Source organism: Zootoca vivipara, chromosome 12, assembly GCF_965207765.1.
Source record: "Zootoca vivipara chromosome 12, rZooViv2.hap1.1, whole genome shotgun sequence".
Taxonomy (NCBI): Eukaryota; Metazoa; Chordata; class Lepidosauria; order Squamata; family Lacertidae; genus Zootoca; species Zootoca vivipara.
Genome location: NC_142595.1, coordinates 52,938,576 through 52,961,654, shown reverse-complemented (window position 1 = coordinate 52,961,654; position 23,079 = coordinate 52,938,576). Strand labels below are relative to the sequence as shown.

General features: G+C 55.3%; 1 protein-coding gene across 6 annotated transcripts in view; it reads left to right on the top strand.

The window, feature by feature from the left end:
- Positions 1 to 23,079, top strand: part of MINK1 (misshapen like kinase 1) — a 54,314-nt gene that overhangs the window by 20,411 nt on the left and 10,824 nt on the right. The window contains exons 3-23 of one of the 6 annotated variants that reach the window (XM_035134505.3): positions 2,953 to 3,009; positions 3,275 to 3,400; positions 4,160 to 4,270; positions 4,417 to 4,507; positions 5,444 to 5,574; positions 6,571 to 6,625; positions 7,971 to 8,049; positions 8,456 to 8,631; positions 8,833 to 8,902; positions 9,447 to 9,657; positions 12,347 to 12,463; positions 13,420 to 13,506; positions 13,968 to 14,174; positions 15,391 to 15,576; positions 16,264 to 16,560; positions 17,566 to 17,663; positions 18,728 to 18,889; positions 19,095 to 19,207; positions 19,976 to 20,064; positions 20,906 to 20,929; positions 22,322 to 22,494. In XM_035134505.3, coding sequence (XP_034990396.3) covers positions 2,953 to 3,009; positions 3,275 to 3,400; positions 4,160 to 4,270; positions 4,417 to 4,507; positions 5,444 to 5,574; positions 6,571 to 6,625; positions 7,971 to 8,049; positions 8,456 to 8,631; positions 8,833 to 8,902; positions 9,447 to 9,657; positions 12,347 to 12,463; positions 13,420 to 13,506; positions 13,968 to 14,174; positions 15,391 to 15,576; positions 16,264 to 16,560; positions 17,566 to 17,663; positions 18,728 to 18,889; positions 19,095 to 19,207; positions 19,976 to 20,064; positions 20,906 to 20,929; positions 22,322 to 22,494 — 2,660 coding nt within the window. The remainder of the gene's footprint in view (positions 1 to 2,952; positions 3,010 to 3,274; positions 3,401 to 4,159; positions 4,271 to 4,416; positions 4,508 to 5,443; positions 5,575 to 6,570; positions 6,626 to 7,970; positions 8,050 to 8,455; positions 8,632 to 8,832; positions 8,903 to 9,446; positions 9,658 to 12,346; positions 12,464 to 13,419; positions 13,507 to 13,967; positions 14,175 to 15,390; positions 15,577 to 16,263; positions 16,561 to 17,565; positions 17,664 to 18,727; positions 18,890 to 19,094; positions 19,208 to 19,975; positions 20,065 to 20,905; positions 20,930 to 22,321; positions 22,495 to 23,079) is intronic. The other 5 variants (XM_088655505.1, XM_088655506.1, XM_035134506.3 and 2 more) reach the window with 5 other exon arrangements.

Genomic DNA, 23,079 nt, shown 5'->3' with positions numbered 1-23,079 from the left:
GCTCAGAGGGTGTACCAGATCATTCTGTTCGCACAGCAGTGATTTTTATTTTATTTGGGGAGGGTGGGGGGAGAGAAGAGAGGCTTTTTCAGTGCCACTCTGAAAGGAAGAGGGAGGCGGTTGCCAGGCAACAGCTGCCCACGCGTGAGGCTGCATGGCACCACAGACAATGCCAGCACATGGCTGAGGGCAAGCGGGGAAGTGGGGGGGGGGAGAGGGAGAGGCTTTGCAGAAACGCTTCGCAGCTCTCCCTGTCCTTCTCCCCAGCCCCCAATAGTGCTCAAATAGCCCCCGCATGGCGATGGAGGAGACGCTAGTGGGACTGGATGGGGGGCCATGGAGGATGCAAACACATGCGGGGTGTGGAGGAGGCCTGTAGGGTGTGTTTGTGGATGTGGTGAAAGGTCCTAGCAGGGCAGTAAGCTACAGAAGCTGGTGGAGTGGTGGGGGGGAGCTTTATTTCTGCATTGCAGGGGGTTAGACTGGATGACCCTTGGGATCCCTTCCAACTCTACAATTCTATGATTCTTCCCCTGCAAAGGGGCCAGCCCCTAGGCCCTGAGGTCCCTTTGCCCCCCCCGTAAACTATTAGCCCCCCAAAATGTATAGGCATCGTCCTTCAAATAGCGCGTGTGCACCCTATCTTATGTGGGGTGTGGCTTACCTCCCCCCCCCATGTTTTATTGAGCTTGGCTCCCCTGTTTCCCCCACCCCACTGTCCCTTCTGCTACTGGTGAAGATCTGGGTGCTTTGATGGGCCCTTCTGCTCTGTGGGTTTCTGACCTGCCCTCAAAGTTGCCCGTTGGTGCTCAGGATCACGGGGGTCATTGCAGGCTCCTGCCCCATGACCTGCATCCCCTCCCTCCCCCCTAGCTCGCTGTCTGTTGTCTTCAAGATCGGTCTCTTTTCCTGCCCCCTCATCTTATGCAACTTGGGGCAGTACCGCTCAGTTGGCAGAGCGTAAGTCTATAAGAGGAATTTGCTGGCTCAGGCCGGTGGCCCATTTGGTCCATCGCCCCGTGGCTCACAGGGGCTGAACAGTAGCCTGTGGGGGGGGGACCTGCATGCAAGGACCCAGGCATAAGACAACCTGGCGAGGCAGCAATAAAACAGCTAGCACATTTGCAAAGCTAAGCAGGGTCTGGTATGGTTTCAGATTGGATGGGAGGCCATGCATTGAGATTCCTGCATTGCAGGAGGTTGGACTAGATGACCGGGGGCGGGTCCCTTCATCTCTTATGATTCTCTGGACATCCGGAAACTGGTACTCTGAAGCATTGCTGCCTCTGACTGCTTGGCATGCAGAAGGTCCCAGGTTCACTCCCCAATGGCGGCATCTCCTGGCAGGGCTGGGAGAGGCCCCCTGTTTGAAGCCCCATGGTGTAGCTGCTGCCAGCCAGTGTAGACGGTGCAGAGCAAGGTGCCTCCCCAGAGTCTGACTCAGCACAAGGCTGCTTCTCGGGTTCCTTATGTGCAATGCCCCCCTCCCCCGCTTTATCCTCTCAACAACCAACAGAGATGCTTAAGTGGATCAAATTCACCCTGCAAGCTTTGTGGCTGAGGGGGATTTGGAGCCAGAGACACACACACACACCCAAGCCTGATGAGATTGAGCTTATCTAGCCCCACCCCCCTGCATTTAGCAGTCATGTGGTCATGTCTTGCCCTCTGACCGGCAATTTGTGTCTCCCCCTGACCCACAATGGCTGAGCTTGCGGGGCAAAATGCACAGTTTGAGACTCCTAGAATTGTGGAGTTGTAAAGGACCCCCCTGATCAGCCCCTGTGAGCCACGGGGCGATGGACCAAATGGGCCACCGGCCTGAGCCAGCAAATTCCTCTTATAGACTTACGCTCTGCCAAGTGAGAGCTGGACCATAAAGAAGGCTGATCGCCGAAGAATTGATGCTTTTGAATTATGGTGCTGGAGGAGACTCTTGAGAGTCCCATGGACTGCAAGAAGATCAAACCTATCCATTCTTAAGGAAATCAGCCCTGAGTGCTCCCTGGAAGGACAGATCGTGAAGCTGAGGCTCCAATACTTTGGCCACCTCATGAGAAGAGAAGAATCCTTGGAAAAGACCCTGATGTTGGGAAAGATTGAGGGCACTAGGAGAAGGGGACGACAGAGGACAAGATGGTTGGACAGTGTTCGCGAAGCTACGAACATGAGTTTGACCGAACTGCGGGAGGCAGTGGAAGACAGGAGTGCCTGGCGTGCTATGGTCCAGGGGGTCACGAAGAGTCGGACACGACTAAACGACTAAACAACAACAAAGGACCCCCAGGGGTCATCTAGTCCAACCCCCTGCCATGCAGGCATCACAGCTAACTAATCCTTGACAGATGGCCGCCCTACCTTAGCCTAAAAGCCTCCACTGAAGAAGAGACTGCCACTTCCGGGGGGGAGTCCGTTGCGCCGTTGCACAGCTCTTGCCTTCAGAAAGTTTCTCCTAAGGTTTAGTCAGAATCACCTTTCTTGCCAATTGAATCAGTTGGTTCGGATCCTCCCCTCTGGGGCAGCAGGAAACAAGCTTGCTCCCTCTTCCATGGGGCAGCCCTTGAGACATTTGAAGAAGACCATCCTGTCATCTCTCCGTCTCCCCTTTCCCAGGCTAAGCATCCCCAACTCCCTCAACTGTTCCTCTTAAGGCTTGCTTTCCAGACAGCCATCCTTTTAAGCACCTCCATTGGGGGGGGGGTCCTGATCAGGCAGAGGGACTTAGCTTGGCCAGGCCTCTGGCTCCCTCTGCTGGGCCTGTGCTGCAAGGATCTCGGGAGTGAAGCGTGTCACAAACACACACACCACCACCCCAAGTGCTTAGGGCTATCCACGCTTCCCAGCCAAATCCAATCAGGTCTCTGCCCCCCAGGTGCTTGCAGTCTAAAAGCAGAACAACCCAAAGAGGCCCATGTTGACATTGCCTCCTCTTCTCTTCTCTCTCCTTCTCAGGGTCGCCATGTCAAGACGGGGCAGTTGGCCGCTATCAAAGTCATGGACGTCACGGAGGTACAGTACAGCAGGACGGGGCCTGGGCCATGCTTGGTTGGCCTCTCCCCTGCCCCATTTCCCGGCCAGGCTGCCAGCTGGGGGGAAGGCACAGGCAACGCAGCTTCGATTGGCACCACCTGGACCAGGAGACGACCACGCCTGCCCTGGCAGCAGCCCTAGCAAAGGGTGGCTGTCCTCGAAATAATTCTGAGTGGGGAGGGGGGGTGGCGACGGCTCTGGCCTCCTCTTGACACCCCCTCTCCCTCCCCTCCCACAAAAAAAGGACGAAGAGGAAGAGATCAAGCAAGAGATCAACATGCTGAAGAAGTACTCTCACCACCGCAACATTGCCACTTACTACGGGGCCTTCATTAAGAAGAGTCCCCCTGGGAACGACGACCAGCTCTGGGTAAGGAGAAGGGGGAGTGAGGCTCAGGGGGTGGAGTTGGGGGGTGTCTGCTGGGGCCCAAGACCCCCTTGGGAAACCCTTGCATCTGCAGGGCTGTGTCTGGCCTGTTCTGTTCTCCCCAGAGTGACTGCCAGTCTGATGAGCGGCATATAGATAATAAATTATTATTATTTAAACCCTAAAAAGGAAATTTACAAAAAAGATAAAACAATAAAATTATCAGGTGTGTTTGGGTGGGTAGCTATTCATTTCATGATATATTTTCACCGCTTGATTGCAACTCCCCCCCCCCCAAAAAAAGCCCACCTCAAGGCAGTTTACAAAAACAGATAAAACAGTGAAATTTTCACTAAACAATTAATAGCAATAATTTAAGGCTTTCGAAAAGTTAAAATTAGCAATAGGCCAAAAACAGATTGAAGCCCATGCCGGCTTTCCGAACGTTTGGGCAGGCTTGTCTAAACCAGGATGTTTGGGGTACAGCGAAGGCGCCTGCCTGATATCAAGAGGCAAAGTCCATGGGTGCTGCTGCACTAAAATATCAAGTTCTTCCGAACAGGGATTATATCACACCCTGCAACAGGGCCAGTTCTGCAGACCAAAGAGCTCAAGTGGGGTCTTTGGGATGTTGGTCAAGGGAGATCTTGGGGGGAGAGAGGAGGGATGCCATAGGGTGCATCCCCTTTGCCCGCCCCTGCCTGGAGGGCTTCAGAGCTTCTCTCCCCCCCCCAACTGCTCTGGGCTTTTGTCTTCCTGCAGCTGGTGATGGAGTTTTGTGGCGCAGGCTCCGTGACAGACCTGGTGAAGAACACCAAAGGCAACGCTCTGAAGGAGGACTGCATCGCCTACATCTGCCGGGAGATCCTCAGGGTGGGTGGGCAGGGCAGCAGCTCCGCTGGAGGAGGAGGAGGGTGGGGGGCTGCCTCTGGGCAGCCCTGTGTGTGTGCTGTGGAAGCTGTGTCCTGGCCAGGGCACCAGGGACCCCCTCCTCACACCTGTCTTCTCTCTCCCTGCAGGGGCTTGCCCACCTCCATGCACACAAGGTGATCCACCGAGACATCAAGGGCCAGAATGTCCTCCTCACCGAGAACGCAGAGGTGAAGTTAGGTAGGTGAAGGGAACACCCCCCCCCCCCGTTGCGTCTGTGTAACACACACCAGTATTGCATGCTGGAACTTCCGTTTTGTGTATAGCTTTCCATTTTGCTTGGACATGAAGGAGATCGGACATGTTTTCCTTTTGTTCTCGCTTGCGCTAAATAAACTCCTTGTAAATATGCCACCACAGTCTCGCTCTTTCTGGCTACGATACTTTTGCTGCGTAGTGGAATCTGCTGTAACAGAGCGTGCCCAAGGCATCCCATGTCTGGGTCGCTGATTGCTGCACCAAGGACGGAGATCGCCTGGCATTTCAGCTGGCGGGGCTGGAGCCAGCTGGGGGCCTGCCAGTTGCCCCCGATTCCTTGGTAGCATGCCGACACCCCCCCACCCCCCCCATTCATTCCTTCAGTCCCTGTCCGCATTTATTTGTTTCCCTGCCTTTATATTCCACCTTTTTCTCCAAGCAGCTCAAGGCGGCCTGAGCTGTGCCCCAGAGTAGTGCCAGCTGTCACTCGCCCAGAGCAGCCGTAGCAAAGGGGCTCTTTGTTCTAATGGCTAGAGTGTGTTGGACTATGTCCTGGGTGACTGGGTTTGGATCTGCACTCGGCCATGAAGCTCACTGGAGTCAGCCTCACCTGCCTCACAGGGTTGTGGTTGTGGTTGTGAGGACGAAAAGGGGAGAAGGAGAACCACTTACACCACCTTGAGCTCCTTGGAATATAAAGGAGGCATTCAAATGTACAAATAATAAACCTCCATCTGCTCCGAGGACCTTTCATGCCTCCGTGGGAACAACTTTTGCATGCCCTCCCCCCTGCGGATCTGCCCCTGCTCCCCACCCCCACCCCGATGCCCCTGCCCGTGTCTGTGACGTGCCCCCTCCCCGGGAGCCATGCAGCCTTTGCAACCAGCTGACTCCCCTGCCCTCTCCCCCCTCCTGCAGTTGACTTTGGGGTCAGCGCCCAGCTGGACCGCACGGTGGGGCGTCGGAACACATTTATCGGCACCCCTTACTGGATGGCACCAGAGGTGATTGCCTGCGATGAGAACCCCGACGCCACATACGACTACAGGGTAGGTGCCGCCCCCCAAAGCTCAGAGTGCCTCCCCCCCCCATCCTGGCAGGAGTCGGGCAGCTGCTGCCCTGCAGGGACGGAGTCGGGTGCAAGAGGATAAGCGGGGCCCAGTGTCAGCCTAGCCCAGTCTGTCCTCACCGTGGCAACCCAGGCAGCGTTTGGGACTTTTCAGTTCAGGGGGAAGCGGGCGAGAGGCCACAGGACAGAAGTTTGCAAAACAATACACAGGACAGAGAAAGGGGACAGGGGAAAGTTTTCCTTCCTCTCTCGTAACACTGGAACTTGTGGACATCCAATGGTGCTGAATGTTGGAAGATTCGAGATAGATAAAAGAAGTGACTTTTCCATGCAGTGTGTCTTTAAACTATGGGATTCCCTCCCACAAGAGACTGTGACACCAGCCATCCCGGGTGGCTTTGAAAGAAACTTGGACAAATGCACGGAGGACGAGAGGCGTGTCAGTGACACTATTCTGCCTCCATAGTCAGGGGCAGCCATGCTTCTGAATCCCAGTGGGTGGAAACCTAGGGGGGGGAGTGTTGCTCCTGTGCTTGGGTCCTGCTTTTGTGTTTCCCATTGAGGCATCTGGTCAGTCCCTGTGAGAACAGGATGCTGGACTAGATGGGATGCTGGCCTGATTCAGCATAAGCAGAATCCTGCAGCAGCTGGATCAGCGGTGCCCCAGCACAGCCCGCCCTCCTAGTGGCCCATCAGATGTCTCCCCCCCCCCCAGAGGGGAGAACCTCACAGGCAGCACCCCAAATGGAGGAGCAGCCTCTCTCCCCTCCTGCAATTCCTAGAGACTGTCGTTTGGGGAGGCAAGAGCAGGAGGATTTGGGAATGCGAGTAGCAGAGGAAAGGCTTGCTGCTGCTCCTCCTCCCCCAGGCGAGGGAGAGTGGGGTGAGAAGGAGCAAGAAGAGGACAAGGGCAGAACGACAGGGAAGGACGAGGCTTCTGCCTTTGCGACAACCTTTCTCCGCTTCCTCCCCGCAGAGCGACATCTGGTCCCTGGGGATCACCGCCATCGAGATGGCCGAGGGAGCGCCACGTGAGTGTCTGTGCGGCAAAGTGGGGTGGAGAGAGGGAGAGGAAGAAGCATGGCCATTGCTTGAGGCAGGCCTGGGCTGGTCTCTGACCCGGGGCTGGGGCAGGGCAGCAAGTAGCATCCTCAAGCCCAGGGATCCTGGCTCCTTGAGGAAGGCTGGCGTGTGGGGCTGGGCATCTCCAGAAAGGGGAAGGCCTAGATTCAGTGGGGTCTTTGGGGATCCTCCTTTACCTTAACAGGCTCTAATCCACATACATGGCAGAGATGTGGGAAAGTTCTGTAAAACACCTCCAAATGTCCAGAGCCAGTTCTCCTCAATCTTTCCATGGGAGATAATGCTAATTTGCAGCTCCATCCTGCAGGTTAATGTTCTCTCCTGCCGGCAGGCAGGCTCATAACAAGGAGACCCTGAAAGAACTTAGAGGGGGCTTATCTCACAAATTGGTACAGCGCAATATGGCAAAGGGCACTTGTCGACTGACAAATTAATAGTATTATTATTACTGTTATTTTATTGATTGAATTTGCATACCGCCCTTGATCCTAGATCCCAGGGCATAAAAATGCAAGATAGAAATGCAAAATGCATAATAAGAACAAGAACAAAACAAAAAACCTCATGCAAAAACATTTAGAAGAATATAGATTGTTAGTCAGCCAAAAGTGCAAAGACTTCTTTGTAATTGAATGGCCCAGCTTTATTATGAACCTGGCTGAAAAAAGGAAAAGAGAGGACTCAGCTCACATTAGAAAACATTCTGGTTGACATAAACAGTTTTGTTGTCTCTTTTACATATAGTAAAGGGACCCCTGACCGTTAGGTCCAGTCGTGACCGACTCTGGGGTTGCGGCGCTCATCTCGCTTTACTGGCCGAGGGAGCCAGTGTACAGCTTCCGGGTCATGTGGCCAGCAGGACTAAGCTGCTTCTGGCAAACCAGAGCAGCGCACATAACCTATTTATCTACTTGCACTTTGACGTGCTTTCGAACTGCTAGGTTGGCAGGAGCAGGGACAGAGCAATGGGGGCTCATCCCGTCGCGGGGATTCGAACCACCGACCTTCTGATCGGCAAGCCCTAGGCTCTGTGGTTTAGACCACAGCGCCACCCGCGTCTCTGGGATAAAAACTTATTTGGTTGTTATTTTCCATGCCTTGCCCTAAAACCAGCTTTTCGGTTAGGGTGGGATGCTTCATTGCTTACCTGTGCCATGTTGTTATATGTTGAAATAATCTAATAAGAATTAGAAGACAAATAAATGCAATGAAATAAAACGGCATGAGCCATGGTGGGCGAGGGGTGGTCCTGCTTCTCACCTCTCCCTCCCTCTCTCTCCCTCCTCTTGGCAGCCCTGTGCGACATGCACCCCATGAGGGCCTTGTTCCTCATCCCTCGCAACCCACCGCCCAAGTTGAAATCCAAGAAATGGTAGGTCTGCTGCTGCTGCCCCCACCCAGGAAGAAGAGCGCAGAACTGGGCGCTGGCCCACCTGGCGTTAACAGCTCATGGGCTGCGCTTCTTGTGCTCTCTGCTGGCTGGCACCACAACCGAGTTCAGCAGAATTGTCAAGAGGGGAGGGTACCCGGGTCTTAGTCCCCAGACGGCGGGGATTGTGTCCCGGGCACTTCTGGGCTTTGGGGCTGGTCCTCCCCAAGGAGCAAATGGGAGCCAATTTTTCTTTCCTTCTGGCAGGCTGGGACAGAGGGAGGTGCCTCAGGTGGGGGGGGGGGCGCAGCGCAGTGAGCTGGGAGGCATCTCGCCTGATCCTTGGCTCACCTGAGCTCTGCCTGCCCGTGTGGGGAGACTGAGACCTGCCTTGGCCCCCCCTTCACAGGTCCAAGAAGTTCATTGACTTCATTGACAACTGCCTGATCAAGGCCTACACCAGCCGCCCCCCGACAGAGCAGCTCCTCAAGTTCCCCTTCGTCCGGGACCAGCCCACGGAGCGGCAGGTCCGCATCCAGCTCAAGGACCACATCGACCGCACCCGCAAGAAGAGGGGGGAGAAAGGTGCGTGGGGCAGAGGGCAGAGGTGGAGCCGAGGGAGACAGTGACTGTGATTCCTGCACTGCAGCACGGGGTTGGGCTAGAAGACCCTTGGGGGTCCCTTCCAACCCTACCATTCCGTGGGGCAGAGGTAGGGGAGACGTTGAGGGGCTCAAGCGCCCTGCGCACTCCACTGATTTTCCCCCGTGTTGCCTCTTCTGGCAGACGAGACAGAGTACGAGTACAGCGGCAGCGAGGAAGAGGAAGACGGGCGCGGCGAGGAAGGGGAGCCCAGGTAAGCAGGGCAGAGATGAGAGTGTGCTGGTGCTTGCCTCCCCCTGCCTGGCCCATGGCAGAACAGGAGCCCTCCAACTAGCTCCCCTGGGTGGGATCCATTTCCTGGTGGGTTTGGCAGGTGCTATGAGGCAGGGGGGCCACGCCTGGCAAACCCCTCACTCCACGCCTGAGCTCTGGCAGGACAAAGGGCGTCAGTGGCAGAGTGTCTGCCTTGCCAGCGGAAAGGCCCTGGTTCAGTCCCTGCCAGCAGTATCTCCAGGTAGGGCTGGCAGAGCCTCCTGCCTGAAATCCTGGGGCGCCATAGCTGCCAGCCAGTGTAGGCAGTACAGAGCTCTTTGCCACAATGGCTGTGCTCCGTCCTCCCCTTTCGGAGGCAGCGGGGCTCCTGAATCCCCCTCACTGGATGCCGCAGCAGGGGAGAGCCGCTTTTGCACTCGGGTCCCGCTTGCCGGCTTCCCACAACGGCACCTGGTCAGCCGCTGTGAGAGCAGAAGGCCGGCCTGATCCAGCGGGTCGCCCCGCCCCGCCTCCCCTCCCGCCAGCTCCATCATGAATGTCCCCGGAGAGTCGACGCTGCGCCGGGAGTTCCTCCGCCTGCAGCAGGAGAACAAGAGCAACTCGGAGGCCCTGAAGCAGCAGCAGCAGCAGCTGGCAGCCCAGCACCGCGACTCCGAGGCCCACATCAAGCACCTCCTGCACCAGCGCCAGCGGCGCATCGAGGAGCAGAAGGAGGAGAGGCGGCGCGTGGAGGAGGTGAGCGGGGCGGGAGGGGAGGGGAGGTGGGTGCTGCACTAAAGTCCACTTGCAGGCCACTGTTTCGTGAAAGGTATCGAAGCGGTTTGCCACAAAAAATGCATGAAACCCTATTTTTAAAAGTTCAAAACAGACATCGGTTAACCATTGTGGAGGGACGTCTTCTTAATTGCCTGCCTCGGCCTGGCGGAATAGAGAAGTTTTCAGCAGGCGTTTAGACATTGGATCTCTAGTGGCAGGGAGTTCCACAGGGCCGGGCTGATGGCACTAAAGGCTCCGTTTCTTGTTGCTGTCAGATGCTTAGGAAATGCTATCCAGAAGTATCCAGCATTAGCAGCGGCGGAGGGGTACTCCGGCTCGGTAACAAAGCTAGAGTCTCGCAGGGAGGGTTTGTCAGAGACCGTTTGACGCAACTCAACTTGTAGAGGAGCAGAAGATTTGCAAACAGATATAAAGGAGAGAAGAAATAATAATATCTTCTTTTTTTAATAATTTTTTTTATAATTATATTTATTGAAATTTTTACAATAAAAAAAAATACCACACAAAAATACAAAAGCTTAAAAAGTAGAAAAGAAAAATTAAGAAAAACAAAAGAAAAGGCACAAAAAGGAAAAAAGAGAAAAAAGAAAAATAATATCTCTAACAATATCTTGTCCCCGACTTCCCCGTCCCTCCCCTCCCGGGTCTATTCCATATCAAATTTCACAACTTCTTTTTTTACCCCACACAACAATTTCTATTAAATTTTAAACTACATTGCTTTTAACTATTTCTAATAATTTCCTTTAGCCTATATTTTCCCCCTAAAAAGATATACCTTTTCCTGATTCAGATTCTATCCAATCTTATAGCTAAACCTCAAATCCCACCCCCTCCCTCCCCAAGTAGCAGTTTCCCCTTTTCCCCGGCCAGCGTCTTCGTACTGTCCAATTTCAAACCTTTTGATCCATCCATTCATCTACTTTATATTCCTTCTTTACCCCACACCCACTCTTAGCCATTCTAAACCACCCCATTCCTCCTTCTTCCCCTTCCGTTGTTTTAATTCTTCCACCAGCCTCCCACCCTCATCTTTATTTCCAGTGTCCCCTGTTTCCAATCTTCTGTCTGGTCTGCGTCCCCTCACTCTCACTGGGGGGGGGCAATGTCCAGACTCTTTCCTCCCTCCTCAGTTTCTTTGTTTCTTTCTGGGATCTGGTCGCCCTCTCTCACTGGGCAGACCAGGTCCCAGAGTCCATCTTGGTCCTTAGCATCCAAAGTCACGTAGGTGGTCAATGCTTCCTCTCTCACAGGTTGCATTGATTTCTCAATCCATTGCTCCTTATTTTCAATCCGTTGTTCAATAATTTCTTCTTCTTCTTCTTCCAATTCTAAAATTTCCGTTGGGGATATCTGTTGTTGGTCTTCTTTTAAAGTCTGAACGTTTACTTTGCCATAACGTACTTCCTCTGTCATTTCTCTAATAAAGTCTAAAATATGTTGCAGCTCGACCTCCTCCATTTGTAAGCGGGTTGTTTTGGCTGGCAGCCTTCTTTGTCCTTCTATGTTCCCGTGGGAATTGTAACCTGATCCGCCAGAGATGGTGCTATAATGTCCAAACTAGTTCCTTTGTTTATTTCCAACCATATTTGTCATTTATAATTCAAATTCTTAATTCAAATCTTCCAATTCTCCACTTTGTCACATCAATCAACTTAAATATAGTCCAAAGTATAATCCAAAAAAAGATCACAGAGTCACAGCAATTACTCTTTATAAATCGTTATGTTGTCAACTGGTCGCGGCTTTAGGCTCCTGCCCTCGGTTTCGGGGGGGGTGTTCTTGATCACGATATCAAATTTGCCAACGCAGTCTAAAATATATACTCCCCCCCCCTTAGTTCTGCCTTCTAAGGGGGGATACAAGTTCAATTTTCAGGGGGATCCACACCCCTTCTCTTCAATCGGCTGCAGGCAAGTTAGTTGTGGCACAGCCTTCCGGGTAGGGGGGGGAACGACCTCCGTTTTTTATTCCCCTCCCAAGTCCAAATTCTTCTTTTAAAATCAAATTGAATTATCTTACTCACAGTCCAGTTCTTGATTTGAAGGTATCTGCCGCTCCTCTGTCTCCGGCTCGGAGCTTCCCGCTACCGGGGTAGCAATGGACCCAAGGCTCCGCCATGTACAGCCTGCTCTCGGAGGCTCCAACGGGGGCTCTCCGGGCAGTTTCCATGGCTTTTTTTTGGAGCGCTGCTGGGTATCAGCCCCCAGAACGCACAATCTGGGGATTCTCCGGGAGGTCGCGGCGCCCGCGCAACTCTCCCCCTCCCCGGCAGCGGCGGGTGTCTCGGAGACCGAAACGGACCCCGCCGGCGGCTGATGGCGGCAGACCGGAAGTCGAAGAAATAATAATATCAGCAATGTCAGCAGGAGGTTAGAGTACAGAGCCGTCACAGAAAAGGGGGAAAAAACAGAAGAAATCCCAGTTGTTCTTGGCAACATGCTATTCCACCATGCCAGGAAGCCCTTGCCACACAAAGTTGGAACTTGAAGTTGAGGGTAGAGGGGCAGGGCATGGTTTTCCCTGGGGCCACTGAGGTGGAGGCCCTCCAGTGGATTCCTCCTGGCCCCAGCCTGCCTGCTTTCTCATGCTGGGGCTCGTAAGACCCTCCTCTGACCTCTTCCCCCAATCCCCTCTTCCCTCGCAGCAACAGCGCCGAGAGCGGGAGCAGCGTAAGATGCAGGAGAAGGAACAGCAGCGGCGCCTGGAGGACATGCAGGTCATGCGCCGAGAGGAGGAGCGCCGGCAGGCGGAGCGAGAGCAGGTGGGGCAGGCCGTGGGGGGCCTTGGGAAGGCGGTGGGGATGGAAGCAGCAGCAGCAGCCCAGGCTTGGTGCAGGACCTGGCAAAAGGCCATCACAGCTCACTGGGTAGAGCACAGGTTTGGGGGTTCCATCCCCAGGTAGGGCGGGGAGAGGCTCCCCTGTCTGAAAATGTGGGGAGAGCCCCTGTTGCCGGTCAGTGTGGGCCACACTGAGCAAATTGAACCCCAGTGGGTCTGACTCAGTACAGCGCGGCGGCATCTGACACACATTTAAATAGCGACGAGTGGGATCCCAAGCGAGGCAGAGACCTTAGAAGCTCTCTGGGAAAGTTCTGCTCCCCACATGGGCTCTGACAGTGCGGGGGATTCTCTCTCTCTGTCTCCCTCTCCAAGTCACCTGCCAGCTATGGGGGCACCTCCAAAAAATTGGCCATGCAATAAGGTTGTGTATATGCAGAAGCCTTGGGACCGAAGCCCTCCATGAGATGCAGCTGTACCCTATAAAGCAGGTTTTCCGTTTTCTCAGCAGGACGTGGAGTGCTTTCCCTGACCCTTCGCCTCCCCTGGCCACACCGTCAAAGGTGCAGGATAAGCGGGGGGGGAGTGTTAGGGGTGGAGAGAGGCCTTGACTCCTAGAATCCTAGAGTTGGAAGGGACCCAGAGGGGCATCTAAGCCAACCCCCTGCAATGCAATGCATTGCCCCACCTTCTAAGCAGGACGTAGCCGGGAAGCCCGGATTCTGCCCCAGCTCCTGGGTGTTTGGGTCTGTTTAGCTTCTGCTGCTGCTGCCACCGCCTCCTCCTCTGCTCTTTGGGTGGCGGTTCTGCCTGGGTGCGCTTTCCCTCCTCCTCCCTTCACTTTTTGCCTTCTCTCTCTTTCTCTGTCTGTCTGTCTGTCTCTCTTTCTCTCCCTTCCTTCTCTCTTTCTCTGTCCCCTGCCTTTTCCCCTCTGTCCAGGAGTATATCAGGCACAAGTTAGAGGAGGAACAGAGGCAGCTCGAAATCCTGCAGCAGCAGCTCCTCCAGGAACAAGCACTGCTGTTGGTAAAGAAAAGGAGGGGGGGCTTCTTACTGCTCCTGCTGGGCCCCTCCCCCCAAAAAACCCTACTTCTCCCTGAATTCCAAGAGGGAACCCCCAGGGACCCTTCTTCAGCCGGGCACAGGGGGCAGGTACCGGCCCATTTCCGGGGGGGGGGGGCTTGCAGGCGGCTTGTGGAGATGAGGGCTCTGCTCAGTTGGAGACAGCGGAGCTTCTGAGTGCCAGCTGCTGGAAGCCACAAGAGTTGTCTTGTGTTCAGATCCTGCTTGCGGGATCCCCACAGTGGGCCCTGTGAGAACACAATGCTGGGTAAAGATGAGGACCCCTTTCGGCCTGATCCAGCCCTCTTGGCCTGCTCTGTGAGGACAGGGTGCTGGGCTAGGTGCCCTCCCCCAGCCTTCTTGGCCTCCTCTGGGAGCCAGACTCCCCCCCCAGCACCCTCACCGGCTCCCCTTCTCCCTTCCAGGAGTACAAGCGCAAGCAGCTGGAGGAGCAGCGCCAGTCGGAGCGGCTCCAGCGCCAACTGCAGCAGGAACATGCCTACCTGAAGTCCCTCCAGCAGCAGCAACAGCTCCATAAGCAGCAACAGCAGCAGCAGCAGCAGGAGAAGAAGCCCCTCTACCACTACAACCGCAGCGCCAACCCTGCCGACAAGCCCACCTGGGCCCGGGAGGTAAGCCCCAATGCAGTGGGGTGCACAAAGAGCCAGCAGGCTCTCTCTCTCTGCAAATGCAGGGCAGCTAGAGGGAGGAAGAAAAAGGCAGGAGAGATCTCTGGGGTGGAGTGGGTGGCAGCCTGCGGTTTTCTGTGTTCTGGGGCAGGCAGGGGCTTGAGGGCAACTGGGCCAGCCTCTGCGTCCTCAACCTCATGGGCAGGTCAGATGGAAGATGGAGCCAGCTTGCTTCCTGCCGCTCCAGGGGGTAGTAACAGTACCTCTCTGTTCTGCCATGGTTAGACCCCACCCGGAGTCCCATGTCCAGTTCTGGGCACCACAGTTTCAGACATGATGGTTGGCAAGGGAAAATAGACATATAAAAGGAGAATTCCTGGATGCCACGATCCAAGATTGACTCAAGTGCTCTCTGGTGCGTGAACCCCAGCAGAGATTTAAAATCACAACACATGCAGCAAAGGAAAGCTTGGAAATATAGGATTTAAACCTTTAAAATATGGCTTTGTGAGTTTGTAAGGGAGTCCTCCTCTTCCCCTAGCATAGAAAAAGTTAGAAATGGTTTACTTGCAAATGCTCCGAAGGTCAGGTTCATGTGCTTTTCCATACGTCAGCCAAAAAACACAGGCAGTAAAACTTGGCAGAGTTACAGAGGTAAGTTCCTAAACTATTGGCATAGGAACACAGTAGTGGCTTGCGAGAGCCATGAGGTCTGAGTTTGGAGCAACCAGCTCGGACCTCTTTACACTGAAGGGGCACCATAGGCTTGATTGCCCTCCTCCCAAGGTAAGGAGGAGTTACCTAGCTAAGCCTGGCAGGACAGCTTGCTCTATGGCATTAACCCCTTCATGCATTAATTGGACTTAAGCATGTTGGTTATGTGAGACAGGTTATCCCACAAAAAGGAAATTGAGATGTGGGCAGAGGAGGGAAACCAAGATGATGAAAGGTCTGGAAGCCAAGCCTTGTGAGGAATGGTTGAGGGAGTCGGGCATGTTTAGTCTGTTGAAGAGAAGACTGAGATGTTGCCACGACGGCCATCTTCAAATATCTAAAGGGCTCCCACGGGGAAGGTGGACAAAGCTTGTTTTTTGCTGCTCCGGAGGGCAGGGCCTGAACCAACTGATTCAAATGGCAAGGAACAAGATTCCTGCATTGTGTGGGGTTGGGCTAGATGACCCTGGGGGACCCTCCCAACCTTGCAGTTCTGTGATTCTAGGTGGAAGAACGGACCCGCATGAACAAGCAGAACTCTGCCTCGCCGGTGGCCAAGACTAAACTGGGGGGCCCTGGGCCAGAGTTGGCACCCCAGTCCCGCTCCGAGTCGGTGTCGCTCAACTCCTCCCCAGCCTCGCAGACCCCACCTATGCAGCGCCCTGTCGAGCCCCAGGAGGGGCAGCACAAGGTGAGGGTTTCTCCCGCCCCCCAAGTGAGCACAGGAGGACATGCACAAACACCAGCCAGTCACCCCCACCGCTCATTGCCATCCGCTGCTGCTTCTCCTCCTCCTGCTCCCCCCTCATTGGCTGTGCTTTGACCTCTTTATCCCCGGGGGGGGGGGGGAGGATTAGCAGTGGGTCACCCCTTGGCCTCTTGGATACACGGGAGGAGAGAGGGGGCATGTGGGGACCCCCAGGCCTGCCGGGGATGGGAATCCAGCAAGCAACACACACCCTACTCAGAAGAGGGAGGTGTGCACTGTGCTCTAGTGTTTAGAGGGTCCAACTTGGACTTTGGAGACCAGGGTTCAGATTCCCCCCTGGGGGGGGGGAGACGTCTCTTGGGCTCCCAGCTGACCTACCTCGCAGGGTTGTTGTTGTGGTGGTGGGGATGAAATGAGGAAGGGGGGGGGGGAAACCACAGACCCTGTGCCTTCCAGAGGTGGGCTTTGAGGGCAGGGACTGAATGAGAGGGGAAAGACTCTTCCCAGCCCCGAATGAGGAGGGTGGGTTGGGTAGTGCTAGGGACGGCTTCAGAAGAGGGTGCAGGAGGAGGAGGAGGAGGCAGGCCTGGTGGGGGAGCAGCTAGGCCCCCCTCCCCGTACTCAGCATCTGCCCCCCTCCCTCCCTCCCTGCCCCCTCTCCTTTCGCAGAGCCACCTCGCCCACCGCGTCCCCCTCAAGCCATACGCAGCCCCCGTCCCTCGCTCCCAGTCGCTGCAGGACCAGCCCAGCAAGAACATGGCCGCTTTCCCCGTCCATGACTCCTCATCCTCCTCCGCCGCCTCCTCCTCCGCCTCCTCCTCCTCCGCCCCATCCCCACCAAGGGCGGGCATGATCCGGCAGAACTCTGACCCCACTTCGGAGGGGCCCGCCCCACCGCCGAGCCGCCCCACCGCCGCCGAACAGCGAGGACCCTGGGTCAGAATGGATCCTGAGGCCCCTCCCAAGGTAACGGCGGAGGGGCCGGGGGCTTGGGGTGTGCTGGGGGGGGGGGTGTCCTGGCAAAGCTTAGGGCCCCTGGGTCCTCTGGGGGAGAAGCGGGCAGGAGGCAGAACTATAGAGTTGGAAGGGACACTCCAAGGGGCATCTAGCCCAACCCCAAATTCCAGGCAGAGGCTGGAAGGTGACCCACTGGGGAAGGTCTACCCAAGAGAAGAGCTGTGGGGTTCACTTTGCAAATCCACCTCCCTCCCAAAGTGAGCTTGGTCTTTTCGCTAAACCACCCCATGTCCTGCATGTGCAGGAGCGTGGCCCCGTGGGTGGCGTGCATCCTTTGAACAGTGCATGCACCCCAAGGTCCCTCCTGTACCCCCCCAACACGCCCACCCCATCTCTTGGGGGCTTTTTGATCGAAAGTCGCAGGGGGTATGGGAGTTGACGCGTCTTTCTGCTTTGAGAGGCAAGGAAGGAGGAGCTCAATTAAGCTGAGCACATAGGCCAACTATGGAACTCCCTGCCACAGGAAGCAGAGATGGCCACCAACCTTAAAAAGAGGTCTAGACAAAGAGATGAGGAGGAGAGTAAGGCAGCCTCTCTTCCCTCCATCTGAGTTCCCAGGTTACTGGCAGAGACGGGTAAGAGTGGCAAACTGCAGCCGCCTCATGACACACGCTTCTGCAAGGGTCAGCCCTGACCCTTGGCTTCTGCCCTCTGAATCACAGCGATCATAGAATCGTAGAGTCGGAAGGGGCCACCAGGGGTCATCTAGTCCAACCCGCTGCAACGCAGGAATCTCAGCTAAAGCACCCAGAGCAAAGCACTCTGCTTGCCCTTGCAGGGTAGGAAACTTGCGTCCCTCTTTTTCCTGATTGGAAGCTGAAGCAGAGAAAGGGTCTTAAAGTTGCCCCTCCCCATCTCTCTGTCCTCAGACCCTTGTCCCGGTTGAGGAGACAGGTGGCTCCCCTGGGCCCCCTCCACCCCATTCATGCTTCCCTCCTCCTCCACCTCTTCCAGGTCCCCCAGCGAACGTCCTCCATCGCGACAGCACTCAACACCAGCGGGGCGGGGAGTGGCGGCGGTGCCATTCGGCCAGTCCACGCAGTCCGAGCCAGGTAAGATGGTCCTGAGGTGTCCCGGGGGTCCAGCGCTGCGTGCTGGGCCTCAATCCTGAGAGCGACGTCTTGTGAGGAGAGGCTGCAAGAGTCGGGGGGGGGGAGCTGGGTCCTCTTGAGGAGGGAGGCCCAGGGGTCTGGAGGACCAGGACCAGGGACCCTCGTGCCAAGGCCAGATTGGACCACAGAGTTTTGCCTGGGAATGCCAGCCTGGCGCCCTCCCTGGCAGCTTCCAGGCAGAAACATTTCTGGGAGAGTTTGAGGCACTCTCTCATTTATTAACTTGTTTTGTAAAAATTATACACCTCTTGATTATACACACACACACACACACACACACACACCCCTCAAAGTGATCTACAAAAGACCATAAAACGATGAAATTATCGGTGAAAGCAGCTCTTTGAAACAGTGGCTGGGGAAGCCCAGCCAGATGGGCGGGGTATAAATAAATAATAAGTTGTTATTACTATTATTATTATTATTATTATTATTATTATTATTGGAAAGATGGAATCTGCAATAAACTATAAGAAACGGATTGAAACATTCTGAACCATTAACGTCGCTTTAAATAGCTGGACAGGGTTTGCCTAACGCAAAATGTGTTTCGCAGGCACCAAAAGGAGTCCCGTGCAGATTCTTTTCTGCCTGATGTCAATAGGCAGGGAGTTCCGGAGTGCAAGTGGGATTCATTAGGCTGCTCTTTCTGCACATCCATGGTTTTAGGGGTTTTTTTTGTGTGTTTTTTTTTGCTTTATGTAGGTATGCAGTTTTGTGTAAAGTCCTTTTGAATTTTCTTTATGCCCAAAAAAAGACAAGCGAGGCCAACACATAATAGCAAAATAACGGTCCCTTGGGGGCCAGCTCTCTCCCACCACCGAACCCCTCCATGTCCTGCAAGCGATGGATCTATATTATCCTGAACTCCTCTTTGGGAGGGTTGCCAAGATGGAGGAAAGCTCCGCCTGACCCACGGCTGCCCTAGGGCTCCGGAGGGGTGCAGCAGCAGCACAACCCCCCCCTGCCCCCTTGACGTGCTTGTGTGCTCCTCCCCTCCACAGGCCCCGTAGCAAGTCTGCCTGGCACATCCACATGCAGAGCCGGCTGGAGAGGGGCCCCCGGTGGGGAGGCCCTTCGCCAGCCCCTCCTCCTCCTGCCCCCCCGCAGCCCGCCCGCCGGACCCCACCCCGGGACCCTCTGGCCCCCGTGCCAAACGCCAGTAGGTAATGACAGAGCCGGCTTGCTGGCCAGCGGGGCTTCCTCTGCGGTGCGCTCTCTCTCTCTCTCTCTGCGCGGTGACGGGTTCTCTTCTGCTGCTGCTGCTGGAGGTGCTGGGACAAAGCCTTGCGGAACAAGGGTGTGTGTGGAGTGAGTGGGGGGCTGGGGAGGTGGCCTAAACTCAGTGGGGTGCCCTCTTTTCCCCCACAGCAACCCCGACCTCCGGAGGAGCGACCCAGGCTGGGAGAGGGCGGACAGTATGCTGCAGTCTGGCACAGGCAACCTGCCTCAGGCTGGCTCTCTGGAGCGCAACCGCATAGGAGGTGAGGGGGCGGCCGGATCTGGGGTGACCTAGGGGAGGGGAGGGGGACGCACAGTTCCCTGGGCATTGCTCCTTGGCATTGCAGGAAGCTGCCTTCTGCGGTGTCGTCCGCACTGGCTGGCAGCAGTGGTTCTCCCGGGTGTCTGGCAGGGGGACATTCCCAGCACCCCCAGACGCTTTGTCCATCTGACAAAGTGAGCAGTGGCTCGCTAGGATTTCAAGCAGGAAATCAAAAGAGTTGCAGGGTTGGAAAGGACCCCAGCGGTCATCTAGCCCAGGGGTTGGTAAGGTTTGCCTTGCCTGCAGCAGAGATCCCTCCGTGGGCCGGATCACACGCCCGCGCCCGCAATTTCCGGCATATGCACAGACGCAATTTCCAACACCACGAAAGCGAGTACCCGCACCGCGCTGCACTAAGTGGGCAGCTCAGTTCAGGGGCGTTTTCGTGGGCTGGTTAAACGACCGCCGTGGGCCGCTTGTGCCCCATGGGCCTTAGGTTGCAGACCCCTGATCTAGCCCAAACCCCTGGCACACGGGAATCTCTCGCAGCCGTACCTGAAGAGGCCGGCAGGGATTGAACCTGAGACCCTCTCCTTTCATGGCAGATGCTCCCCTGACAGTGTGGAATAGGTAGCAACCCTCCAGCCCGCTGAACAGATTTGGTTCCTCACTCCTGCCTAAGCCCTACATGTTCAGTTTGGGGGGGGTGTTTCACAACGTCTGTGCCTTTTGGGGTCTCTCTGACGCCTCTTCCGCTGTGCTCCTCCAGCCCCCCTGAAACTGGACAGCTCTCCGATCCTGCCGCCAGGGAACAAGCCCAAGGGGGATGACCACCGGTCCCGGCCTGGCCGGCCAGCCGTGAGTACTCTCTGAGGAAGGGAGGAGGCCCGTTGCCCCTTCTGCGTCCATCTTCCCTCTCCCCACCACTCTCGACTGAGGAGTCCACCCAGAGGGGGACCCCTGGGCTCCGCCATAAAATCATGGAACTGTATGTTTGCAAGGGACCCCCGAGGGCCATCCAGCCTAACCCCCCTGCAATGCAGGAATCACAGCTCAAGAACCCAACCTCTGTTTTTAAATCCTCCCAACGTTTAGTTGGAATCCTGGCAAGTTCTCCCAGTGCACCCAGGGCGGGGGGGAGATGGGATGTTGCGCTGCAGCCCCGTTTTGTAGGGAGGAGAGGGTCACGGGGGAAACCTGGGGAGGGGGAAAGGAAGTGGGGGGAGAGAGAGGAAGCACACCTTTAGCTTTTGGGCAAAGGGAACAGGTAATCTCTTGGGCCGCTTCTCTATGGACGGCTCTTAATGTGTGGCCTTCCTTGCATGCTCTGCCTTGAAAGGGTTTTAAACGGAATTTGGAGCTTTCTTTACCCCCCCCCCTTTTTCCTCTGGGGAAGGGCATGACTGGAGGGTGAGGGTGTGTGTGAGGGTGTGTGTGTGTGTGTGTTCTCAAATCCTACCCTCTGACCCATAGCCCAGCCTGGCCATTTCCCTCCCCTGGATATCTCCTTCTCTTCCTCTTTCTCTCACTCTCACTCTCTTCCTCCCTTTGCCCTGAAACTTACAAGCGATCAGGGGGAGGTGGCTGGGGTGTTGACCCACAAAGGCTGGGGGAATCTACCTGGTGGGGAGCGGCCTAACTTCTATGCCCTTTTTCTCTTCCTCTTCCTTCCCTCTTTCCCTCCTTCTGCACGACTCAGAGTTATAAGCGGGCAATTGGAGAGGTCAGTACCCCCCCACGTCCTCCGTCTCTCTCTCCTGCCCCTAAACCATTATGCCCTGCTTCCGCATTGTGAGATCATGAAGTCTTCCCTGATCCCCCTTCCTCCGTGGACATCACCCCCCCTGCATCTTTACCTCCCCCCCCCCCGGACCTTTCCCAGTCCCCCTTGCTGCTTTTGCTCACAGCTTCTGGCTTGGTTGGGGCCTAGAGGAGAACGGACTGGCAGGCAGTGCAGCTAATCGGCCACTGTTCTGTTTATATTTATTTATTTATGCCATTTATATAGATTCCCCACCCCACCCCGCTTCATTGAATTTTTTCAGCCCCAGGGCAGGGAAGCAAACTCACAAAACTGATGAAGTGTGCATGCACACGAAAGCTCATACCAAAATAAAAACTTAGTTGGTCTTTAAGGTGCTACTGAAGGAATTTTTTTATTTTGTCACAAAACTGAAACAGAGAAAAGCGATGCGCAAAAACCTACAGAATCATGTTAACAGGACCTGTAAACAACTGAGCACAGAGATGAAATGGGAAATCGTATTTCCAATTCAACGCATTTCGGGCCTTGAGCTCAGCAGGGCTGCCGAGTGGAATTGCTGGCCTCCACCCCCCTCTCCTCCTTCCCAGCTGGCTCAGGCCCCATTTGGGGGTCACCAGCCTCACCCCACGGATGGAGCACCCCACGTTTTGCTTGAGCACATGTTTGATTAGGCGTCTCTCACATGACATGTGCCCAAGAACCCAATAAACTTTGCTTTCTCCCCCCACTTTTTCCCTTTAAAAGAGAAGAAAAATATTTGGTTATTCAAATTGAAAGTTTACAGTCACATATCCAGCATACAACATAAAAACAAGATTCCAAGGAATCTCTTGGACTTCCCTCCTCCCCTTTGTGGACCCCTGCTGTCAGTCATTTCCTCCTGCGTATTTTATGATAATCCAAATCTCTTACATCTCCATTGTGTCCAAAATTCACCATTAAACTACAAGTGATATTCCAGTCCTGCTTACGATTTTAACTGTTTACAATGGTCTTTAAGATAAGCTGTAAAATTTCCCCATTCCTTATTAAAAAGGTTGAGCAGACCAAAAAAGAGGTAGGGTAGGGGATCGATAGGTGTGGTTTTAGTGGGGGCCAGGAGAGGTTGGCACTGGCTTCTTGCTATGCCTCTCCCAAACTGCCCACTGAGCAGTCTTCCTGGTGGGGTGGGGGCTCCATTGCAGGCAGGCCAACCCCCATGCAAGCTTGCTTGGTGGTGTTCCCACCTGCTGTCTCTATCTATCTATCTATCATCTATCTATCTATCTATCTATCTATCTATCTCCCCCTCCCTCCTTCCTCCTTTGCCCTCCCGTGGCACCCGTGACCCCCTTCCTCTCCTCTCCGCAGAACTTTGTGTTGCCCAAGGATCGCCTGGAGGAGGCAGCCCCCAAGCCCCTCAAGAAGGCCATGGACTACTCCTCCTCCAGCGAGGAGATGGACTCAAGCGAGGAGGAAGAGGAGGAGGAGGAGGAAGGAGAAGGGGAGCGCTCCGAGCCCACGGCGGACACTCCGGGGACCAGGTGAGGCGAGGGGCTGTGGACACGCCGGCGCTTTTTGGGAGTGCCTGGGCGCACGCAAGGAGCTTAGGGGAGCCCCGTTGGTGGCAGGAGGGTCAGGACCAAAGGGGAAAGGGAGCCCCCAAGCAGGGCCTGTGTCCAGGGGCAGCGCTCTTCCTCCTCGTGAGTCTCCCCAAGGGCCTTTCAGAGCACCTGCTGGATCAGCCCATTGGCCCACCCAGGCCAGCATCCTGTTCCCACAGCCAGGTGCCCATTATGGGAAACCCGCAGGCAGGATCCAAGCGCAGGAGCTGCTCTCCTCCCTCTTGTGGCTTCCGGCACCCTGCATTCAGAACCATCGCGGCTTCCATCCATGGAAGCCAAGCCGAGCCATCTCCTCCATGAATCAGTCTGATGTGTCTCCGAGTTGTTGGCCCTCACTGCCTCCTGCAGCAGGGAGTTCCATAGTTTAACTCTGTTCAGTGTGAAGGACTTTTTTTATATTCAGTTTCATTGGACCCTCACAGGTTCTAGTGTTATGGGGGGGGGGGGACACTTTCCTTTGTCCTCTTCCCTTTCTTCCAAGGGCAGAGCCTGATGGTGCACCCC